The 18,839-nt window shown below is 54.0% G+C and overlaps 2 protein-coding genes across 8 annotated transcripts; one reads left to right on the forward strand and one right to left on the reverse strand.

Annotated features, from left to right (window-relative positions):
- Window positions 1-1,271: 1,271 nt before the first annotated feature.
- TMEM91 (transmembrane protein 91) lies at window positions 1,272-16,945 on the forward strand. Of its 7 annotated transcripts, XR_007124018.1 has the most exons (5): window positions 1,272-1,375; window positions 4,800-5,038; window positions 7,424-7,573; window positions 14,592-14,684; window positions 16,446-16,945. XR_007124018.1 is itself a non-coding variant. In XM_047712067.1 (4 exons), exons 1-4 carry the CDS (start codon window positions 1,282-1,284, stop codon window positions 14,628-14,630), a joined length of 522 nt encoding a protein of 173 aa, XP_047568023.1. In that variant the 5' UTR covers window positions 1,272-1,281; the 3' UTR covers window positions 14,631-14,716. The 7 variants fall into 7 exon arrangements, 6 of the variants coding, with proteins under 6 accessions (XP_047568023.1, XP_047568020.1, XP_047568019.1 ...); XM_047712067.1 differs by lacking the exon at window positions 16,446-16,945 and having other exon boundaries at window positions 14,592-14,716; XM_047712064.1 differs by lacking the exons at window positions 14,592-14,684; window positions 16,446-16,945 and adding an exon at window positions 8,078-8,404.
- EXOSC5 (exosome component 5) lies at window positions 10,097-18,635 on the reverse strand. The gene is made up of 6 exons (XM_047712069.1): window positions 18,395-18,635; window positions 14,116-14,229; window positions 13,499-13,620; window positions 12,164-12,304; window positions 10,964-11,053; window positions 10,097-10,279 (listed from the first exon to the last, which is right to left on the reverse strand). The coding sequence occupies exons 1-6, from the start codon at window positions 18,528-18,530 to the stop codon at window positions 10,187-10,189; spliced, it is 696 nt and encodes a 231-aa protein (XP_047568025.1). The 5' UTR covers window positions 18,531-18,635; the 3' UTR covers window positions 10,097-10,186.
- Between the last annotated feature and the right edge of the window lie 204 nt (window positions 18,636-18,839).

Consider the following 18,839-nt stretch of genomic DNA (forward strand, 5'->3'; position numbering starts at 1 on the left):
AATATTTTCTCTTTAATTGGTTTTCTCCCTACTGATTGATATTAGTGATAACAGAAATGGTTCCCAGGTCAACTACCTGGATTCAAGCCTTGGCTAGGCCCCTTTTGTGTGACCAATAACTTCTTTGAACCTTGGTTTTCTTTTCTGTAATGTAAGGACAAATGATAAGACCCACCTTGTTGGACTGTTGTTAGGATTGGATGGAAGAAAGAAAGAAATCTGCAGGCATAGTTTAAAACAGTAATCTGTTTTAAACTATGCCTGCAGATTTCTTTCTTTCTTTCTTTCTTTCTTTCTTTCTTTCTTTCTTTCTTTCTTTCTTTCTTTCTTTCTTTCTTTTTTCTTTCTTTTTAAGTAAGTGCTGTGCCCGACTGTGGGGCTCAGACTCACGACCTGGAGATCAAGAGTGGCATGCCCTTGAGGTGCCTGGGTGGCTCAGTGGGTTAAAGCCTCTGCCTCCAGTTCAGGTCGAGATCCCGGGGTCCTGGGATAGAGCCCCACATCCGGCTCTCTGCTCAGCGGGGAGCCTGCTTCCGCTCCCCCACCCCCTGCCTCTCTGCCTTCTTGTGATCTCTCTCTCTCTCTGTCACATAAAAAAAAAGAGTGGCATGCCCTTCCGACTGAGCCCGCCAGGCACCCCTGTCCACAGGTTCTTTGATATGCCTTTTATTATTATTATTTTTAAATTACTCTTATTATTATTATTTTAGTTTTTACTTCTTTAATCTCCACACCCAAGTTGGGGCCTGAACTCAGTCCTGAGATCAAGAATCTCATGCTCCAGGGGGCGCCTGGGTGGCTCAGTGGGTTAAGCCTCTGCCTTTGGCTCAGGTCATGATCTCATTTTGTTGGTGGTGTTGTTACTGAAATGGAATATTTCACATCTCTTTTTTTTTTAAAAACAAGGATATTTTACATTTTTTTTTCAAGAAGCAAACTGAATATTTAACTACTTGGTATTTTTAAATTTTAAAAGAACTGTGGTAAAAGATATATAACATAGGTGTTATGTTTTAGCCATTTTTAAGTGTACAGATCAGTGACATTAAGTCCATTCACATAAATATGCAACCAATCTCTAGAACTCTTTTCATCTTGCAAAACTGAAACTCTGTACCCATGAAAGAAAAACATCCCTGGGGCCCCCCGGGTGGCTCAGATGGTTAAGCATCCTACTCTTGGTTTCAGCTCAGGTCACGATGGCTCAGGCACCCCTTCTTGCTCCTTTTTAAGGCTGAATTATAAATAGATACCCTATTTTCTTCATCCAGACACCTGCTGATGAACCCTAGGATTGCTTCCATCTTTCTGGCTATGGTGAACAACGTTGCTATGAACATGGACCTCTTCAAGACCCTGCTTTCAGTTCTTCAGGGTAAGTACCCAGAAGTAGAACTGCTGGGTCATATGGTAACTCTGTTTCTAATTTTCAGAAGAACTGCCATACTGTTTTCCATAGCAACTGTAGGTATTGTTTTAGATCTTGCTTTTTTCCCCTCAGTGATAACATCTTAGAAAGTTACCCAGGTCAGTCTGTAGAGAGCCAACTCACTTGTTGTTGTTGTTGTTTTTTTAACTGTTTTGAAGTATAATCTCGATACAGAAAAGGGACATAAATCATAAGCAAATAATGGGATTAAATTCCAGAAACGGAACACACCTGATAATCACAAGTGAGCTCAAGAGAAGAACATGACTTTTCCCCAGAATGCCCCCAAGGCCCGAGGGTAACTACTCACTGGGCCCCTACCAACACTTAATTTTGCCTGCTTTTGAATTTTATATAAATGAAATCACACCGTTTAAGTATTGTTTTGTGTCTCCCATCTTTTGCTCAGCATTTCAGTTGTGTGCCTCATCCACACTGTTGCACGTGGCTGTAGATCTTTCCTTTTCTTTGCTGCGTAGTTTCCTTGGTGTGAAGATGCTACGACTTATTTACCCCATCCATCGCAGGAAATCTGCTTTGTGGTGGACATACATTCACGTCTGGTTGGAGTGGAATTTCTGGGCTGTAGGATATGCCAGGTGATAGTAGAAAGTGCTCCAAGATTTGGTGGAAAACAGGCTGGTGGGAATTCACGCTCCCCCGCCCGCATTTCCTACAAATATGTATTGAAGGGCGACTTTGTGCCAGGCACTGTTCTAGGCCCTGAGGCACAGCAGCGAACAAAGGCGATCAGATCAAATCCCAGCCTTCCCGAAGCTGATACTGATGGGGGAGAGGATTCACACTACCAGTGACAGAAATATGGAATATGTTTTGTAGTGATAAGCTGTATGAAAAAAAGAACCAGAGCCAAGTTAAGGAGCTAGTGACAGGTTATCTCTCCCAGATAAAGCAACCTGGCTCCAGGTCCCTCTCGTCTGCCCTCCGGTGGGTCTCCCCGCCTGTCTTCTGCCAGAAACCCTGGCTGAGCCAAGTGCACTCACAGACACCATCTGTTCTCCCCAGGAGTGGGGCCCGTGCCAGCTTCAGCGTCTGGACTCTTGGCACAGAGCCCTGGAGCCCTGGAGCCCCCGAGCAAGGGAACCCTGGCCAGCCCCACATCAGGAGGGGAATCCTCCAGTTTGGCTGACTGGGATGGGTGAGATGGAGGGCCTCTGGGAGGGAGAAGCCTGTGCAAACCTGGTGGGCTCCCTGAGGGAGAGGGTGAGGAGGGTCCCTACTCAGACTGATGGAGCCAGCAGTGAATAATGATATTCACAAACATCATCAAATATATTTCAGGCGCCTGCCTTGCCAGGCTTCGGGGAATGTGGAACATTGGTTATTGCTCTGTGTATGTGATCACATGTACATCCAAGAGGCAGGGAGCGTGGCGCCCATTTGACAGATGAAAGAGGGTTCAGAGAGGTGATGCCATTATCCAGAGGTAGGGCCTGTGTGGGTCCCAACACTGACTGATGACCGCGGCTCGTACCACCTGTACCCAGCACATCACCCTATCCCTGGTCCACTCCCTCTTCGGCCTCCGAAGCTCCCACCCCACCTTCTGCCCCGCTCCTGCCTCCTCCCCTTCCCTCGGGCTAGCAACGAATGCTGCCCTGGGATGCAATCTGCCGGTCTTAGCACCAGTCGTTTACCTCGGGCAAGCGAGCACACGCCTCTGAACCTCACTTTATCTGTGAAACAGAGACAGAAAGAGAGCTGCCGAGAAGAATCGATGGGATGGTGACTTTAGAGCGTCTCAGGCAGCGGCCAGGGGGGTCCGGGCTTAGTCCGCGCTCAGTGAACCGGCGGCGTGCGCCCCGGCAAGTCCCCGGCATCTCTGCGCCTGTTGCCCCGCTGCTAGCCACACAGGACAGTGCATGACGGGGCCTCTTCGGCAGTGCTGAGGAATCGTGTGCGTGCCCATGCACAGCGCTCAGACCACTGCACCCAGTTAGCCGCCGTTGCTGTTATTAGTATTGGGCAAGCAGAGTGGCGGGTGTGGAGGCGGGGCCGAGCCAGGAAGGCCCTTGAGAATCGCGGGCGCCCCCTCCCCCGCCCTGCTGCTCTTGCGCCTGGGCTGGGGTGGGAGGACGGTCAGGGTCCGCCGTCCTCGGAGCCCCACGATGGCTCCCGCACACCTGGGGTAGCAGGGTTTCCGCGCTGGGCACTGACGTCGGCCTTCAAGGCCCCCACCCGGGCCGCGGCGGTGGGCGGAGTCGGGAGCCCGCCGCCCCGCCCCCATCCCCGCCCCTGCGCGCTGCGGGCCTGGGGCGTGGAGAGGGGAGCTCAGCGGAAAACGCAGACCCCGCGCCCCAGGCCCGGGATCCCCGGGAGCTGAGTTCCGTGTCACCAGCGGGCCGCGGGGTCGGAACGGGTGTCGGTGCAGGGGCCCAGGAAGTCCCGACATATGGCTGTGGGCGGTGAGTGAGGGGCACAGGTGGGCGGCACGGCCCCTCCACTGGCTCCTAGTGTTGGGGATGGGGAGGCAAACCCTTGGTAAGGAGATCGGCTCCAGCCAGGTTTGGAATGAGGGCGGGAGGCTTGGGAGGCCCCACGGGAAGGAGGGGATCGTGGGGTGGCAACATTCCTTGTGTTTGAGCATGTGTGAGTGTGGTGGGTTGGGGCTGTTATGGGGGAATGGAGCAGAGGTGGGTTCTGGTAAAGCAGGAGGCATAGGGGAGCTGGTGGGGGTGCAGGCAGTTGTGTACCGGGGTGCATGTGGGTGGGGTAGGGGAGGGATGCGTAGACTGGGTGTTTGGGGCAGGTGTGCAAGGGAGGTAAGTGAAGGGAACAAGGGAGAGTGGAATGCACGCGTGGGAAGCCTGTTCTTATGTGTGCAAATAGGGGATCTGATGCTGGAGGGGATTCGGGGTGTGCAAGGAGTCATTCAGAATGAGTGTGTAAGAAGGTTGGGGGCTCCAGAGGTATTTAATGGGAGCTGATGTTGTTCAGGGCAAGTTTGCAAGGAGCCCTTTGGGAAATGAGTGCCTGGAGGTGGGGGTTGGGCTTGCCTGGTTGAGTATGTGCAGCCGTGGACGTGGGTATTCAGGGTGCAGACTTGACACAGGGGATGTGTAGTTCATGGGGCAAGTAAGTGTGCAACGTGTGGTTTGGAATAAGTGCGCTACAGGTACGTGGTTTTGCCTCGGGAGACAGAATCCCAGAATTGAATGTCTAGACCCCGTGAATTCTCTTCATAGCTAGGCCCTCTTTTATTCCGTGGGCCTCAGTTTTAGTCTCTGGCAAACGAGTCTGAGGGTCAGTGAACTAACTAGCCTCTGCCAGCAATCTCTCTAGAGTCAGGAGTCAGGGGAAAGATGGTGAGACTTTTAGAACATGTCTTTTTTCTTTCCTCTACCTTTAGGAAACCCGTCCGGGAGCCTCTCCCCAGCCATGGACAGCCCCAGTCTTCGAGAGCTCCAACAGCCTCTGCTGGCAGGCGTGGGCTGTGGTCCCCCCATCCAGAAGCCTGGGGAACCTCAGCTGGGGCCTCCCTTTCGAGAGACAGCCTTTGCGGAGTCCCTGGGGGGTTGGCACTTCCTACCGCCACCTCTTCCTTCTGTGAGCGCTGGTCTTGGGGAGCTGGGAACCCCTGACCTGGAGGTAGGAGCAGCAGGCCTTAGTGGGATCTGGGGGAAGGGGTTGGAAGTGAGTGAATGGGGCTCTGGTGAACCCCAGGTAGGTTGGAGGCTGGGGTGTCTACCTTCCGCCTGGAGTCTCACTTCCTAACTGTGTGGGGACTTCCTAGATGTCCAGTGGTGGTTTTGCCTGTTCTGTGCCTCCCCTGGTTTCTTTACTCTTTTCTCTCCAGATTTGTCACTCATCTTTCTTCCCACACCTTTGGCTTTCTGTCTTCCCTCTGATTTCTGGCTCCTCTGTTCTCTGTCTTTCCACCTCTCTCTCTCTGTGTTGCTCCTGCTTTTTTTTTCTTCCAAATTATTGTATTAACTTGGATAATTTCTTGTTCCTTGTATACACTGTGAAGTTTGTCATACTTATGTATTTATTTTTAAAAAAGGTTCTAAGTAATCTCTACACCCAGCGTGGGACTCGAACTCACGGCCCCGAGATCACGAGTTGCATGCTCCATGGACTGAGGCAGCCAGACTCCGCCCCCCCCCACTCGTCTTTTATTTCTTACACGTGGTTTTCCGGTTACTATTCCTGCATTAAAAAATCACCCCAAAACTCAGTTGCTTAAAACAGCAACAATCATTATGGCTCACGGTTTCCACGGGGCAGGAATCTGGGAGGGCCTGGGTTGGGCGGTTCTGCCTCAGGGTCTTTCATGAGGTTGCGGGTCAGCCGGTGGCTGGAGCTGGAACATTCCGGGGGCTGAAGGAGCTGGGGGCTGGGTGGGTGTCTCTCTCTTAATGTAGTCTTGGGGCTTCTGCCTGAGGCTCCCCTCATGGGCTGGTTTGGGCCTCCTCACAACATGGCAGCTGCAACATGGTCTGCGTCCTTCTGTCCCTCCAGCCTCCAGCACGAGTGCTTTGGCGAGGCAGAAACTGCCTCACCTTTTCTGTCTTATGCTCGGAAGTCATGTGGCATTACTTCCACCACATTCTACCAATTATGAGTGAGTCACAGCCTGCCCAGACTCAGGGAGAGGGGACACAGACCTCACCCCTTGGTGGCAAGAGTATATCAGTCACACTGTGAGAGGAGCATGTGGGATGAGAGATGGTCGTGGCCATTTTTGGAAACACCGTCTGCTACAGCGAGACAGTTAGGGTCACTTTGACATCGTTCTATGTCTGATAATTCCATTCTTTGTAGATTTGGAGGGAGGGCCTTATTATTTCTGGTCTTTAAGGGTTTCTTGCGTGCCTGGTTATCTTTAGACTGTATGCTGGTCATCACAGTTGAAAAGCTATTTTAGGAAAAATTGTTGAGGCCTAGACTGAAGGTACATACCTTTCTCTGAGAGGAGCTGGTTTGCTTGCCAGCTGCCTGTGGGCACTACCGGTAGTTAGAGATCACTTTTCATCTAGTTCACGGTTGGGTTGAGAGGTTATTTTTCTGGGATTGGCAGTTGGCTTCAGGGCAAAAGAGGCCTTTTCTGTTTGTTTGACCTCTCTGCTAACTTGGATTTTGATTGCAGTTTGGGCCTTTTAAGAATTGCTTAAAATCTTATGAGCTGTTTAATGCAAGATTTAAAAATTTTTTTTTAAATCTAGAATTAGTTTTGAGCTGGTAGGTTTTTCCTAGAAACATAGGCCCCCAAAGCCATCTCTCTTGGACTCCAACTTTTTGACAGTTCCTGTCCCTGGTGGTGTCTGCCTCCACTCTCTCTCTCTCTGTTTTTTTTTTTTTTAAAGATTTTATTTATTCATTTGACAGAGAGAGATCACAAGCAGGCAGAGAGGCAGGCAGAGAGAGAGGAGGAAGCAGGTTCTCTGCTGAGCAGAGAGCCCGATGCGGGGCTCGATCCCAGGACCCTGAGATCATGACCCGAGCCGAAGGCAGCGGCTTAACCCGCTGAGCCACCCAGGCGCCCCCCCCCTTTTTTTTTAAAGATTTTATTCATTTATTTGACACAGAGAGAAAGATCACAAGTAGGCAGAGAGAGAGGGGGAAGTAGGCCCTCTGCCAAGCAGAGAGCCCGATGCGGGATTTGATCCCAGGATCCTGAGATCATGACCAGAGGTGAAGGCAGAGGCTCAACCCACTGAGCAACCCAGGCATCCCATCTGCCTCCACTCGTAACTCTGAAATTGTACTACCATGATGGGACCTGTGAAGTCTTTGAAATTGAACATAAAACTTTGGGTGTGGATGGGGGTTCTTCTCTGGAGAGAGGATATACTGCTTCCCCTCAAGGGGATCCAGGCTGTAGAAAGTTAAGAGCCTATCTCCTGGAATGTTTTCTTCTTTTTGGTGTTTCTGGGGATGCCCTGGTATTGGTCCTTGGGGGTAATGGGGAGCAGAGTGGTGGGGCAGGGAAGGTGGGTGGAGAAGCCCACTCAGGCCCTTTCCTGCCCACAGGACCCATCATCCAGTGACAGCGACTTGGACTGGGACAGGGGCAGCCTTCTCTCCCCGCTCCTACCCCACGACCACCTCGGGCTGGCTGTCTTCTCCATGCTCTGCTGTTTCTGGCCTGTGGGCATCGCAGCCTTCTGCCTGGCCCAGAAGGTCAGTCTGTGGGTAGGTAGGGCTGGATCTAAGGGGAAAGTGTATTCAGAACAAAACAGAAGTGCTATGCGTTGGTGGGGGGCAAAAGTGGAGAGAAGGACCTGCATAGAAACATGGAAAGGTAAAATGAGTGTTTCAGAGTGGAAGCCCAGAGCGGTGGTTAGGAATCTGGGCTCAAATTCCTAGGCCTGACACACTCCGTTAAGACTTTTGGGCAAGCCACTTAACCTCCCTGGGCCTCATTTTCCTCACCTGTAAAACGGGAATAATTCCTACCTCTGGGTCATCGTGAGGTTCGGATGAGTTCGAACGGTGGCACCGAGAAGTCGGTCTATTTTTATTAGCCACCCGGGCACCCCTGTGCGTGGCCCACAGTGGCTGCTCCCTGTTTTTGGAATCTCTGAATGAGCCTGTGGGTGTGCCGGTGGGGGCAGGTTCAGGGCAAGGGTCTGGGGCTGTGGGCAGCGGGGATGCCTGAGTCACCGCTGCCCAATGCCTCCACAGACCAACAAGGCTTGGGCCAAGGGGGACGTCCAGGGGGCAGGGGCTGCCTCCCGCCGAGCCTTCCTGCTGGGGGTCCTCGCCGTCGGGCTGGGCGTGTGCACGTATGCGGCTGCCTTGGTGACCCTGGCCGCCTACCTGGCCTCCCGAGAGCCGCCCTAGTTGCCCCTGCCGACCCCACTGTGAATCGGGCCGGGATCCAGGCGCGCCGCTGGCAATGTGGAGAATCTGGGTGGATGAGGTGGCAGCAGCGGCAGAACCCTCCTTCCTGGCCACCGCAGCGTGAGATTAAACTCCAGCCACTCTCGCAGCCAAACCTGTGTGTGTGTATTGGGGCAGGGGGGCGGGGGGGGAAGGAGGGAGCTTGGGGAGACCAGGAAGGGACATGAGGCCAGTGACGACAGGCTATCCCCAGAGACCTTGGAGCTGGAAAAGGGCGAATCCGTGGGGGCAGAATGTTCTCCTTGCACTGTGGCCTGTGGAGAATTACCCCAGGTTCCAAGGGTGTACTTCTCCTTAGCTCTGCAACCTTGGCCCAAGTGACTTCTCTTTGAGCCTTCTATTTTCTCTTCTCCAAAAGAGGACTTTCTCCACCCCTGGGGAGGACCAGATGGGTGACACCTGTGAAGGGCCGTTCCCCTCTGAGCTCTTTCCACGGCCGGCAGCAGAAACCGGACTCAGGCTCGGATGAAATAAGCGGTCTGGTCTCCATCTCTTGGCTCTCCTTTCCTGTCGGCCTCATTCTGTGCAGGCTTCGGGGGGAGAAAGATGGCCCCAGGAGCTAAGGGACTCCATGGGAGCCACACGGCTGGCCGGAGGCCAGGAATGCTGGAGCTTTAAGGTACTGGGGTGCTAGCCCCCCCCAAACGGACCCTGAGCGCTCCCCAGACGTACAGGAGTGCTCACAGAGTGGGCCTGAGAGAGGACCAAGTCATGGCGTGACAGGCGGCTTAGCTCTCTCAGTTTAATACCACTCCAGTGGATCTTAACTAGAAGAAAACAGTTTCTCATTGGGTGTTCTCCTGAGTCTCACGGAGCAGAGTTTCGAGCTAAAGACTCTGATACTTCTCCTTCTTGGTTACTGGGGATGAAAATGACACAGGCTCCAAGGGGCAATTGTGGGAACTGTGGGAACTAGTTCAAGCATGTGAAGCACACAGCAGAGGGCCCGCCAGACATAGAATTTTCACCGTAAACCCCCAAAGGTCAGTGCCCCACAGAATCTGGCGACCACGTGGCCCAGCTGTGGGACACTTACTCCTCAGGCGATGTGCTCATGTTTTTGGCTCCTTCCCACTAAATACAGGGGTGGGGGAACCCAGTGGTCAAAGGGCAACTAACCCCCCCCCATATTTCCATACACCCTGGAGGGTGCTACCACCCACTGAGAAATGGGCCCCAGCCACTTCCGGTTACAAGTGGGGAACTGCAGTCAGGACCGTGCTGGTGTCTCCCCAGACTCCAGGGTTGAGGCCACCCTGCCCCATTACGGACTAGCTGGTGACATGGGGCAGCTCACTGGCTTCTGAATTTGTTTCTTCAGGTTAGGACAGGGATGCCAAGACCCACAAGGCCTCACCACTGTGCCTGTTCTGTCCCTGACCCATCTCGCTGCTCCAGCCGCCATCACGGGAGCCCCAGGGGAGCCTTGCTGGTGCTGCATGTCCTGTAGGCCTCCTCCCAGGACTTCCCTCACACGCACCCCCACCTCACCCCAGGCAGACGTCTTCCCCAAACCCCTCCTCCCTGCCTTTTGCTTCCTTCTTAGCGTTCACCACCACCCGACCAACACCGATTTTCTTTCCCCTTCACCCTACTGCTCCTTGAACCCGGGACTTGGGGGGGCCCTCATTCACCCCGGAGTCTTGCACCCAGCAGGACTGCACACAGCGGGCACCCCACAGGTATCTGTTGGACTGGCAGGTGGGGATGGGAGGAGTTCCCAGGTCAGAAATGCTTTCCTGGGGGGCCAGGGTGGGTCCGTGCCCCAGGGTCCACAAGCTCATCCAGGTGCACAGGGACTGAGAGGCGAGGCCGGCTGCTGGTTTATTTTCCACGGAGGTAGTGGGTGGCGGCGGCGGTGGCAGGAAGGGCGCCCTGCCCTGGCTTGTCTCAGCTCTTGGAGTAACGCCTCTGCAGCGATTCCCGGTAGAAGCGGAAGACGTGTTGCGAGGCAGCCTGGGCAGCAGCCAGGCACTGCTGGAGCTGGAGGAGGGGAGAGAGCTGGTGGTACTGGGACCTCCCTGCTCCCGCACCTCCCCCCCCCCCCCACCGACCCCACAGCCTGCCCTGACCCCTGCTGTTTCCCGGAGCCCCCAGACCTCCTGCTTCACCTGCAGTGAGGCAAGTGGCCAGGGGATTGTTTCCAAGGCCTTTCTTTCTTCCCCACTTGGTGGGCTCTTTCTGAGAGGCGGAACTGAGAAAAAGGGGAGGACTTTAGGGGTCGAATTCTGGTAGCTCTGGGAGTGTGGACAGGTGGGATCAGGCATCTTGACCCCTGTGAGAGGCCTCAGCCTGGCCCAGCTCCAGCTGGAGATACAGAATTTTTGAGCCACCGGCCCTGTGATGCCAGATCATCTTGGAAGCTGTGGAATCTGGGATGCACCACACATTCCTAGGCTCACAGGAGGAACAGGTCGAAGTGGTCTGGGAGTGTGCGGCTCTGAGCAGGAGATGCCTCACCTCCCGATCTCAACCTGAGGTGCTCTCCTCCTCTGCTCTCGTGACTGGGACTTCCCTTTCAAATTCCCACAAGGGTTTCTGTGCCTACAACGTTTGAAAACGCCTTCTACACACAGAAGGGATATAAGGAAGGGGCTCTCCTTCCACCTCCCAGGGTCCCAACAAGACCTCACATCCAGGAGGGAGGGATCTGGTCACCCTCAGTACCTCAGCATCGGAGTAGAGCCCCTTGGTGGTGGACATCAGCAGCTTCCGTTCTACGCTGTCGAGCACCAAGGTCAGGACAGCCCGGGCCTCCTAGGGATGAGGGGTAGGATGCCTAGAATTTTGCATGGGGCAGTCTCAGCGGGCCCCAAGGAGGGAACGTGCCCCTCCCCCAGCCTGCAGTCTCTAGGGTATCAGGTGTAGGTGTTTTGTCTGTGCACCACCTGCTTCCCGGGGCAGTGCCCTTGGGCCTTCCTTCTGCGGAACTGCTTCCCACCCCCGGATGTCACCTGCATGTTTCCAACAGGGGCTTCCAACGGGGGACAGCTGCACAGCCAGTCATCAGCGGGTACTTCTCGGCTCCCCGCTCCCCTTCCCACCTCTGTCCCACCAGGGCTGGAAGCTGGCAGACTGTTTCCCACACTCCCTGGACTCTCCTGGTTAGGTGCCCCAGATAATCTGGGGGAGAGGCTGAGGGAGGGAGGGCCGCGTCCTGTCCTCACTCTTGACAGAAGCAGGGGCTGTGGCAGTTCCCGCAGTAGCTGTGGAGGGGAGGAGGCTGTCTCCAGACTTCCGCTGCCAGGGCCAAGCCAGGACGCCTTGTGAGTGCCCAGACCCAACTGTTGACAGCCTCTCCCAACAGTGCAGAGGGTGAGCACCCTATAGGCCACTAGCCTCTGGGTATGGCCCTCTCTCCTGTTTGCCCCTTTGGCTTTTCCAACAAGATTCTGACCCATTTCCTGCAAGAAATTCTGTCTGAAATACTTCAGGTGTGTTTGGCTTTCCTGATGGGACGCACCCATCACAGTACAGGGTGAGTATCTGGGAAGAGCCAGAACCCTGGGCGCTGTGAACTTGAGCTGGTGAGGAAAGCATGGAGTTCTAGGGGCTGGTCCCAGCCTCGGGCAAGATGCTGGCTAGCGAATGGAACCGAACAGAACCAAAACGCATAAGACTGCAGAGAATGAGAAGCCAGATGAGGAAATCCTTACGGTGTTTGAGACCCTGGCTCCAGCTGGACCACTGTTATATTCTCTTTCCACTTAAGTGGGTCTGAGCTGGGGTTCTAGCACCTGTGCTGATGAACAGACCAGGGCTTGCCAACTGGGACCGATGTGAGAAGAGCCAAGTGCTTCAGGGAAGCAAGGCCGAGAAGAGGAGTGTCTGCTCACAGCCGTTCACCGCCCCGGCCTTCAGACCTACCTTCTCTTGTTTGGCCGTGGGATCCAGCACAAGGGTCCCGTCCGCATTCAGAGCGCAGGTGATGCCACAGAAGAGGGCCCGCATGGGCACCCCTGCGTCCACCAATGCCATGCAGGTGGCGTTCAGGCAACAGGCCAGGAGCTGGGTGCCACAGGGCAGGGTTAAGAAGCATTTCCGCGATGGGGGTGGCCTGCAGAGCACCCTGCCAGTGCTTGTGGCTGATTCCACTGACTGATCACAGGGAGGGAGCAGGGCACAGTGCTTCTGAGGGGTTTTGGGACCAAGCAGCCTTGGGCTCCTGACCTGCTCTTGGCACCTCTCAGCTGTATGAGCTTGAGCAAGTGACTTACTCTCTCTGAGCCTCAATCAGGGGTCCTAATGATACTCAACAGATTTGTCCTGAAGCACGTGCCAAGCACCTTCAGGAAACTGAGGGCAGGAGGGGAGGAACCTCCCACAATCACATGAGGAGGTAGTGGAAGGACCAGGCCTGAAGCCTGGGGACCTGGAGGTAGCCACCACGAGGTGACAGAGGGAGGAGCAGTCATCTTTAGCGGAGAGGATTGGCTGTAGCATGGCGGAGGCAAGCCCGGGCCAGGAGCCAGACAGCCAGTCCTGCCTCAGTTTCCTCCAGTCTCTGTCCCCAGCCCCATCACAGCGGCTAAGGGTCCAGCTTCAGGGTCAGTCAGTCCCAGCTCCGCCACTGTCCCTCTATTACTTCCCTTCTAGGAAGCCCCTCTAGAAATGCCTAATTCTGGTCCTTGGCCCCAACCTCTCACCAAACCACCAGGATCTTTCTAGGCCAGGCTGCTGACCTAACTACTCTGCCTGCTCAGGACCGCCCTAGCATCGTCCCTGATCAGAGTGGAGGCCAATGGCACAGGCTCTGCAGGCAGTCAGGCCTGGGCTGCAGTTCTGCCAATGCTGCTTTCCAGCTGTGTGACCCTGGGCAAGCGATGTTCCCTCTCGGGGCCTGCTTCCTCACCTCCAACATGGGAGCACAACAACACCCATCTGCTAGGAGCCTTTGGGCTCTGGGAGCAGATGGCTTGGGCTCAAAGGAATTGACCTAGCTGTGCCTTAGTTTCCCCATTTGGAACATGGGGATTATAGTGGCACCTGTTTGTTGTGCTGTGAGGATTTAAGTGAGTTAATATAAGTCAGGCACTCAGATCAGTGCCCGACACGGGGTAAGCGCTCAAGCTGTGTCTGCTGTTCTTCAACAAGTGGGTGACTGTCAAGTGTTTTGAGGCCTTAAGGGTAACAGAGCAAGGGAGGCCATCAGTGAGCTTCTGGAGGACTTCCTGGAGGCGGCAGCCCTGGGGGAAAGGATACAGAACCAGCATCGCTGACAACCTGCAGCACCACAGTGATGGAGGTGCGGGGGTGAAGTGTTCCCAAGACCACGGCTTCACACGTGTTCCTGATCAGCCGCTCCCGGCTCTTCTCCACGACGCCTGGGGAAATCAGGGGTGGGGTGGGGTGGGGCTGTCAGCCTCTTCCCTTCCACCTGGCTCACCTTCCTCCATGTGCCCCACCCAAGCCCTCTGGAAAGGGCCTGCCTGTGTCCGCCAGGGTTGGTGCAGGACCCTGCATGGATGACAGAGGATCCCCAGTGGGAAGGGGGCAGGGCCTGACTGATACCCACTTCACCCCGTCCCCTCCGGCATCCAGCAAGGCAGCCTCTTGGGGGAGGAAAACCCCAGATTTCCCTTGTCCCCTGCTGCTGCCCACTCCCATCCCCGTGAACCCAGCCCCAGGAGTGAGGGGATGAGTAACCTGGTGGAACAATAGGTTAGTGGAAAGGAGGGGAGACGGAGCCAGGAAAGAGGAGGTAGGACAGACAAAGGCTGGGGGGAGACACCAAGGGCTGGGGTTGGGGGGAGAAGGGAGAGGAGGACACCCGGGACAGTGGCGAGGAAGAAGCTAGAGATCCTGCTGGGCCCGATTACCAGGCAGCCCGATCTTTGGCCTCAGGATCACCTCCAAGGTGGCCTTGTTGAAGATCTCTTTGCTGACCTTCACCTCAGCTGGCCCGTACACGCCTACCAGGACTGATGTATCCCCTGGGGAGACAGAAGAGGAGGCCTCAGGCACATCCTGCTTTCCTTGGGGGTCCCAGTGAAGCGCCAAGCCCCCTGTCACTCCCGGTCTAGCCCATCACTTACCGGCAGTGATTCTCTTGAGCATTTGCTGTGCTTCCTTACGTGAAATGGGGATGATAATGGCGCCTCTCTCACGGCATCGTGAGGACTAGGTGAGGTAATCCATGTAAGCCACTGCGGACACTGGCACATGCCCAGCGCATGACCAACTTTAGCTATTGTTGACTTGATCAGGAAGTTCTTCCCATGAGCTAACCTTCTTCCCCCTTACTGCACTTGGTCTCAACTCCTTCCAAAGCTTCCTCCAACCCGTCTTCCCTCAGGCTCATGTCCCCCAGCTCTGCAGCAGTCGGGACCTCTGAGAAAGTGAGACAACCTGGGAGTGGTCCTGAGTGGCACGAACAGTGGCCAGGGAGGTAAGACCTGGGAGTAAAGGCTTGGCTTCTGGGATGCCTGGGGGGCCCAGTTGGCCTTCAGCTCAGGTCATGATCTCAGAGTCCTGGGATCGAGTCCCGCATTGGGCTCCCTGCTCATTGGGGAGTCTGCTTCTTCCCTTCCCTCTGCCTAGTGCTCCCCCTGCTTGTGCTCTATCTCTCTCTGTGTCAAATAAATAAATCTCAAAAAAAAAAAAAAAAAGCCTGGCTTCTAGTCCTGTCTGCCTCCTGCTGGCCCTGTAAACTTGGCTGATGGTGCTCACTTCTTCGGGCCTCCGTTTTGCCATCTGCAAAATGAAGAGGCTGGACTACACCCGTGGCTTCCAAACCTTTCTCGCTGTAAGTCCCAAGATAAAAATACATTTCATGGGCACCACTCCAAACTCATGCAAACGTCTGTATGTGTAAACACAACAAAGGCCTCACTAAACAACTCTTACAGTTGCTGCTGACACACTCTGACGCTTTCTACTTTATTCCAGTTAATTTATCTTTTTTTTTTTCAAAGATTTTATTTATTTATTTGTCAGAGAGAGAGATAGTACAAGCAAGCAGAGCGGCAGGCAGAGGCAGAGAGAGAAGCAGGCTCCCCACTGAGCAAGGAGCCCGACGCAGGACTCGATCCCAGGACCCTGGGATCAAGACCTGAGCCGAAGGCAGTGGCTTAACCAACTGAGCCACCCAGGCGTCCCAGTTAATTTACTTTTTACTTTGCTTTTAAGATTTTATCTTTAAATGATCTCCACACCCCACGTGAGGCTCGAATTCACCACCCTGGAATAAAGTTGCACGTACCTCGGACTGACAGAGCCAGCCCGGTGCCCTACTCTATTCCATTAAAAAAGAAAAGACTACGGAACACGTAGTTCTTAGGGAACATCATGTGGCCCCAATGAACCTAGTGGTTCTCAACTCGGGCTGCACACTGGAATCACCAGGGAGCATGAGAAGATCCTGACACCCAGCCCCTCCCCCAGGGATCCTAACTCAACTGCTGGGGTGGGGCTCGGGCACTGGGAGTATCTGAGCTCCATGGGTCATTCCAGTGTGCAGCTGGGCCCACAATCTGCAGTGGGCAACACAGAGTGGGAGCACAGGCTTCTAAACACAGAACACGGAATCCCCACAGTGGTTACAAATGCCTGGGGTGGGAGGGGTGGCGGGGAGACACGTGATGACAGCCTTGGCAGGTGCAAGGTGCATTCTGGGACTCTACCTATTTAACAACCCTGGAGGACATAAGTGGGTGGGACACACTCTCCACGGTCTGCACGGGTCCTGGGGGTTTGGGAGTTTTAGAGCACAGGAGGGGCTACCCTCCTCAATAATTCTGATGTGGAAGAAACTCCAGGCATGTGACTCAAGCAGCAGAGCTAAGTCTCAGGGAGGGCCTGGGAAAGTCCCCAGCATCCGGGCACCTTTCCTGGGTTGGGGAGGAGGAGGAGGCTGCAGGGATTCTCTTCAGCTCCTGGGGAATCTGCCCTCAGAGGGGAACTTAACCATATAGAACGAGATCCACATGGTGGTCTTCGTTCTTGTTACTCTGGAGGACCTGCCTGTGGCCCCCATGAACCTAGGCAGACCCTCCCTGTCACGTTCTCACGGACGTGGCTCCTGCAATTCTCTCTTCTCTGGACCCACATCCATCTTCAACTCCTCCCCCATGTATCTGAGCCCCGTACAGCAAAGCTCCTAAAGACACATCTCTAACTTGCTTTTTCTTCTCCGCCCCCACCGGAGCAGCTCTTGACAGCGTCAGGGATGACATACGTCCAGACCATCCAGCCACAGCTCTGGAGGACGGATGCAGCTGGTGGGCCCTTACAACACTTCTCCAGGCCCCAGGTCAGTGGCCTCTCTTGGTTTTCCTCCTACCTTCCTGACTTCTCTTCTCTCTTCTCCTAGCTTCTCACAGGTTAGAGGACCAAGGTCGAGTCCTGTGACTTCTTCTCTTTTCTGTCTATGCTCGTTTTCTTGTTTTCATCAAGTGATTTCATCCAATGAAATACCATCTATAGTCGGAGAATTCCAAATTGTATGTCCAGATGGGGTCTCTCTTCTGAATTGCAGACTTGTAGGTCCTACTACTGCCCTTTCCATATGGTCGCTGTGATGTCTACCAGGCCCTGCAAACTTACTGTTCCAAAATAAACTCCTCAGAGTCTCTCAGTACAGCTGATTGGGAAAAAACACCTTGGTGTTATCCCTCTCCTTCTTACACGCCAACACTGAACCATCTGCAGATTTTTACCAGTTTTAATTTCTTTTCTTTTTTTAAGATTTTATTTATTTATTTGAGAGAGATCACAAGTAGGCAGAGAAGCAGGCAGAGAGAGAGGAGGAAGCAGGCTCCCTGCTGAGCAGAAAGCTTGATGCAGGGCTCGATCCCAGGACCCTGGGATCATGACCTGAGCCAAAGGCAGAGGCTTTAACCCACTGAGCCACCAAGGCACCCCATATCAGTTTTACTTTCAATATACACCCTTAATCTCACCATGTCCACTGCTTCTACTCTGGTCTGAGCTACCACCATCTCCCCTTCTTTCTCCTACCTCTATAGTCAACACTGCAGCCAGAGAGAGTTTGTTAAAATATATTAAGATCATGCCACCACTCTGAGCAAAACTTGGGAGCAGTGGCCCATAGCTCATTCACCAGGCCTCAAATGACATGCCATCCCCCTTGGTTCTCCCCAGCCTCCTCATTGCTCCAGCCACACTGTCTCCAGACTATCCCTCAAACACACCAGGAGGGTCCTTCTTTCAGGGCCTTTGTCCTCGCTGTTCTCCATCCTTGGTATGTTTTTCCTCCTGGAATCTTCAGGTTGCTCCCTTATCTTTACCATCTCATCAAGGCTTTTCCTGACCATCCTGCTGATGGTCAACCCTCTCTGGCAGGCCCTATTTCCCTTCCCTACTATATTTTTCTCCATAGCGTTTTCTTGTATATTTTACTTAGTTATCTTTAGTCTGTCTCCCTGACCAGAACATAAAATGTTAGGTCAGGAATTAAAATATACATATATTTTTATCAATGTATTCCCAGTGCCCAGAACAGTACTTAACACAAATACATGTGTGTTCAATGAAGAAACGAATGAAAACAGGTTTTGTACCTGGGTAAAGACAATACCCCTAGTGAGGAAACTGAAGCATTTATGGGGACAAGCATTAGGCCTATCTCCAGAGGAATACTTACCTGGGTCAGGGAGTTGAGTCTAATTTGAGATGTATATGGCTAGGGGAAGGGGATATTTACCCAGCAGGTAAGACCTGCCCCAAACTCCATATGAGAGGCTCATACGGAGAGATGTGTATCACAGTCAAAGGGATATTTACCCCACTGGTCGGGAGAAAGGGGGACATCACTCTCAAATCTGAAAGTATTTACTTGGGGAGAAGACATCCTACCGTCCAGAGAGTAATGAGGCCGGTAGTGGTGATCTGCCCCTCTTCCAACCGAGTATTTGCGAGGGTGGGGATACCGACTGTCTCTCTTGTAGTCGGGAGGGAGAGAGAACATTATTCCGGCATATCCGGTAGTATCTGCCAGGGTAAAAGGAACTGCACCAGTCTAGGAGGGGCATTTATCAGCTGGTGGCACTCCTTTCCATGATGCACTGTGACCTTCTATAATAAATACAACGTGGCGAACCTGGCTCGGGCACTACTTAACCTAGGTTAAGTTCTTACCTTGCAGGAAAGAGGCAGAGCCATCAGGCCGAGACAGTAAGTTCTGTTCACAAGCAAAGTGCCGGAGGCTACAGTTCGGGCCCCGTGGCCCGGACTCTGTCCCGGACTCGGTGCGGATCTTGGCGTCAGCCTGCATCACCCCTTCTACCGCCCTAAAGCCCACGTGCAGCCGCGGACTCCCGCTTCCGCCCTAAAGCGCGCCTCTGCGTACAGGCTGCGTATTCACTGCGCACGCGCCGCTCCGGTTGCCAGGACCCGCGCGCGCACGTGGCTTCGCGTTTACTAACAATCTGGCTCCTCCTACTCCCGCCCCGCAAGTCCAGGAATGCCATTGGAGAGTAAAGAAGAGGGGGCGGACATTGGCGTGGGCTCATCCTACCCGAGGCCCCGGGCCCTAAAGCTCTGGGGCTCCGGTCAGGTTGTCCTCCTCTTTGCCTGTTCCAGA

Source organism: Lutra lutra, chromosome 17, assembly GCF_902655055.1.
Source record: "Lutra lutra chromosome 17, mLutLut1.2, whole genome shotgun sequence".
NCBI classification, from domain to species: domain Eukaryota; kingdom Metazoa; phylum Chordata; class Mammalia; order Carnivora; family Mustelidae; genus Lutra; species Lutra lutra.

Coding starts and splice junctions, on each gene's coding strand:
- TMEM91 (XM_047712063.1), top strand. CDS start 1,282: ATGAACCCTAGGATTGCTTCCATCTTTCTGGCTATGGTGAACAACGTT. Junction 1,376..4,799: donor CCTGCTTTCAGTTCTTCAGG/GTAAGTACCCAG, acceptor CTCTACCTTTAG/GAAACCCGTCCGGGAGCCTC. Junction 5,039..7,423: donor TGGGAACCCCTGACCTGGAG/GTAGGAGCAGCA, acceptor TCCTGCCCACAG/GACCCATCATCCAGTGACAG.
- EXOSC5 (XM_047712069.1), bottom strand. CDS start 18,530: ATGCAGGCTGACGCCAAGATCCGCACCGAGTCCGGGACAGAGTCCGGG. Junction 14,230..18,394: donor CTCTGCCTCTTTCCTGCAAG/GTAAGAACTTAA, acceptor CTGTCTCCCCAG/GGGATACATCAGTCCTGGTA. Junction 10,280..10,963: donor GGCTCTACTCCGATGCTGAG/GTACTGAGGGTG, acceptor CCCCTCCTCCAG/CTCCAGCAGTGCCTGGCTGC.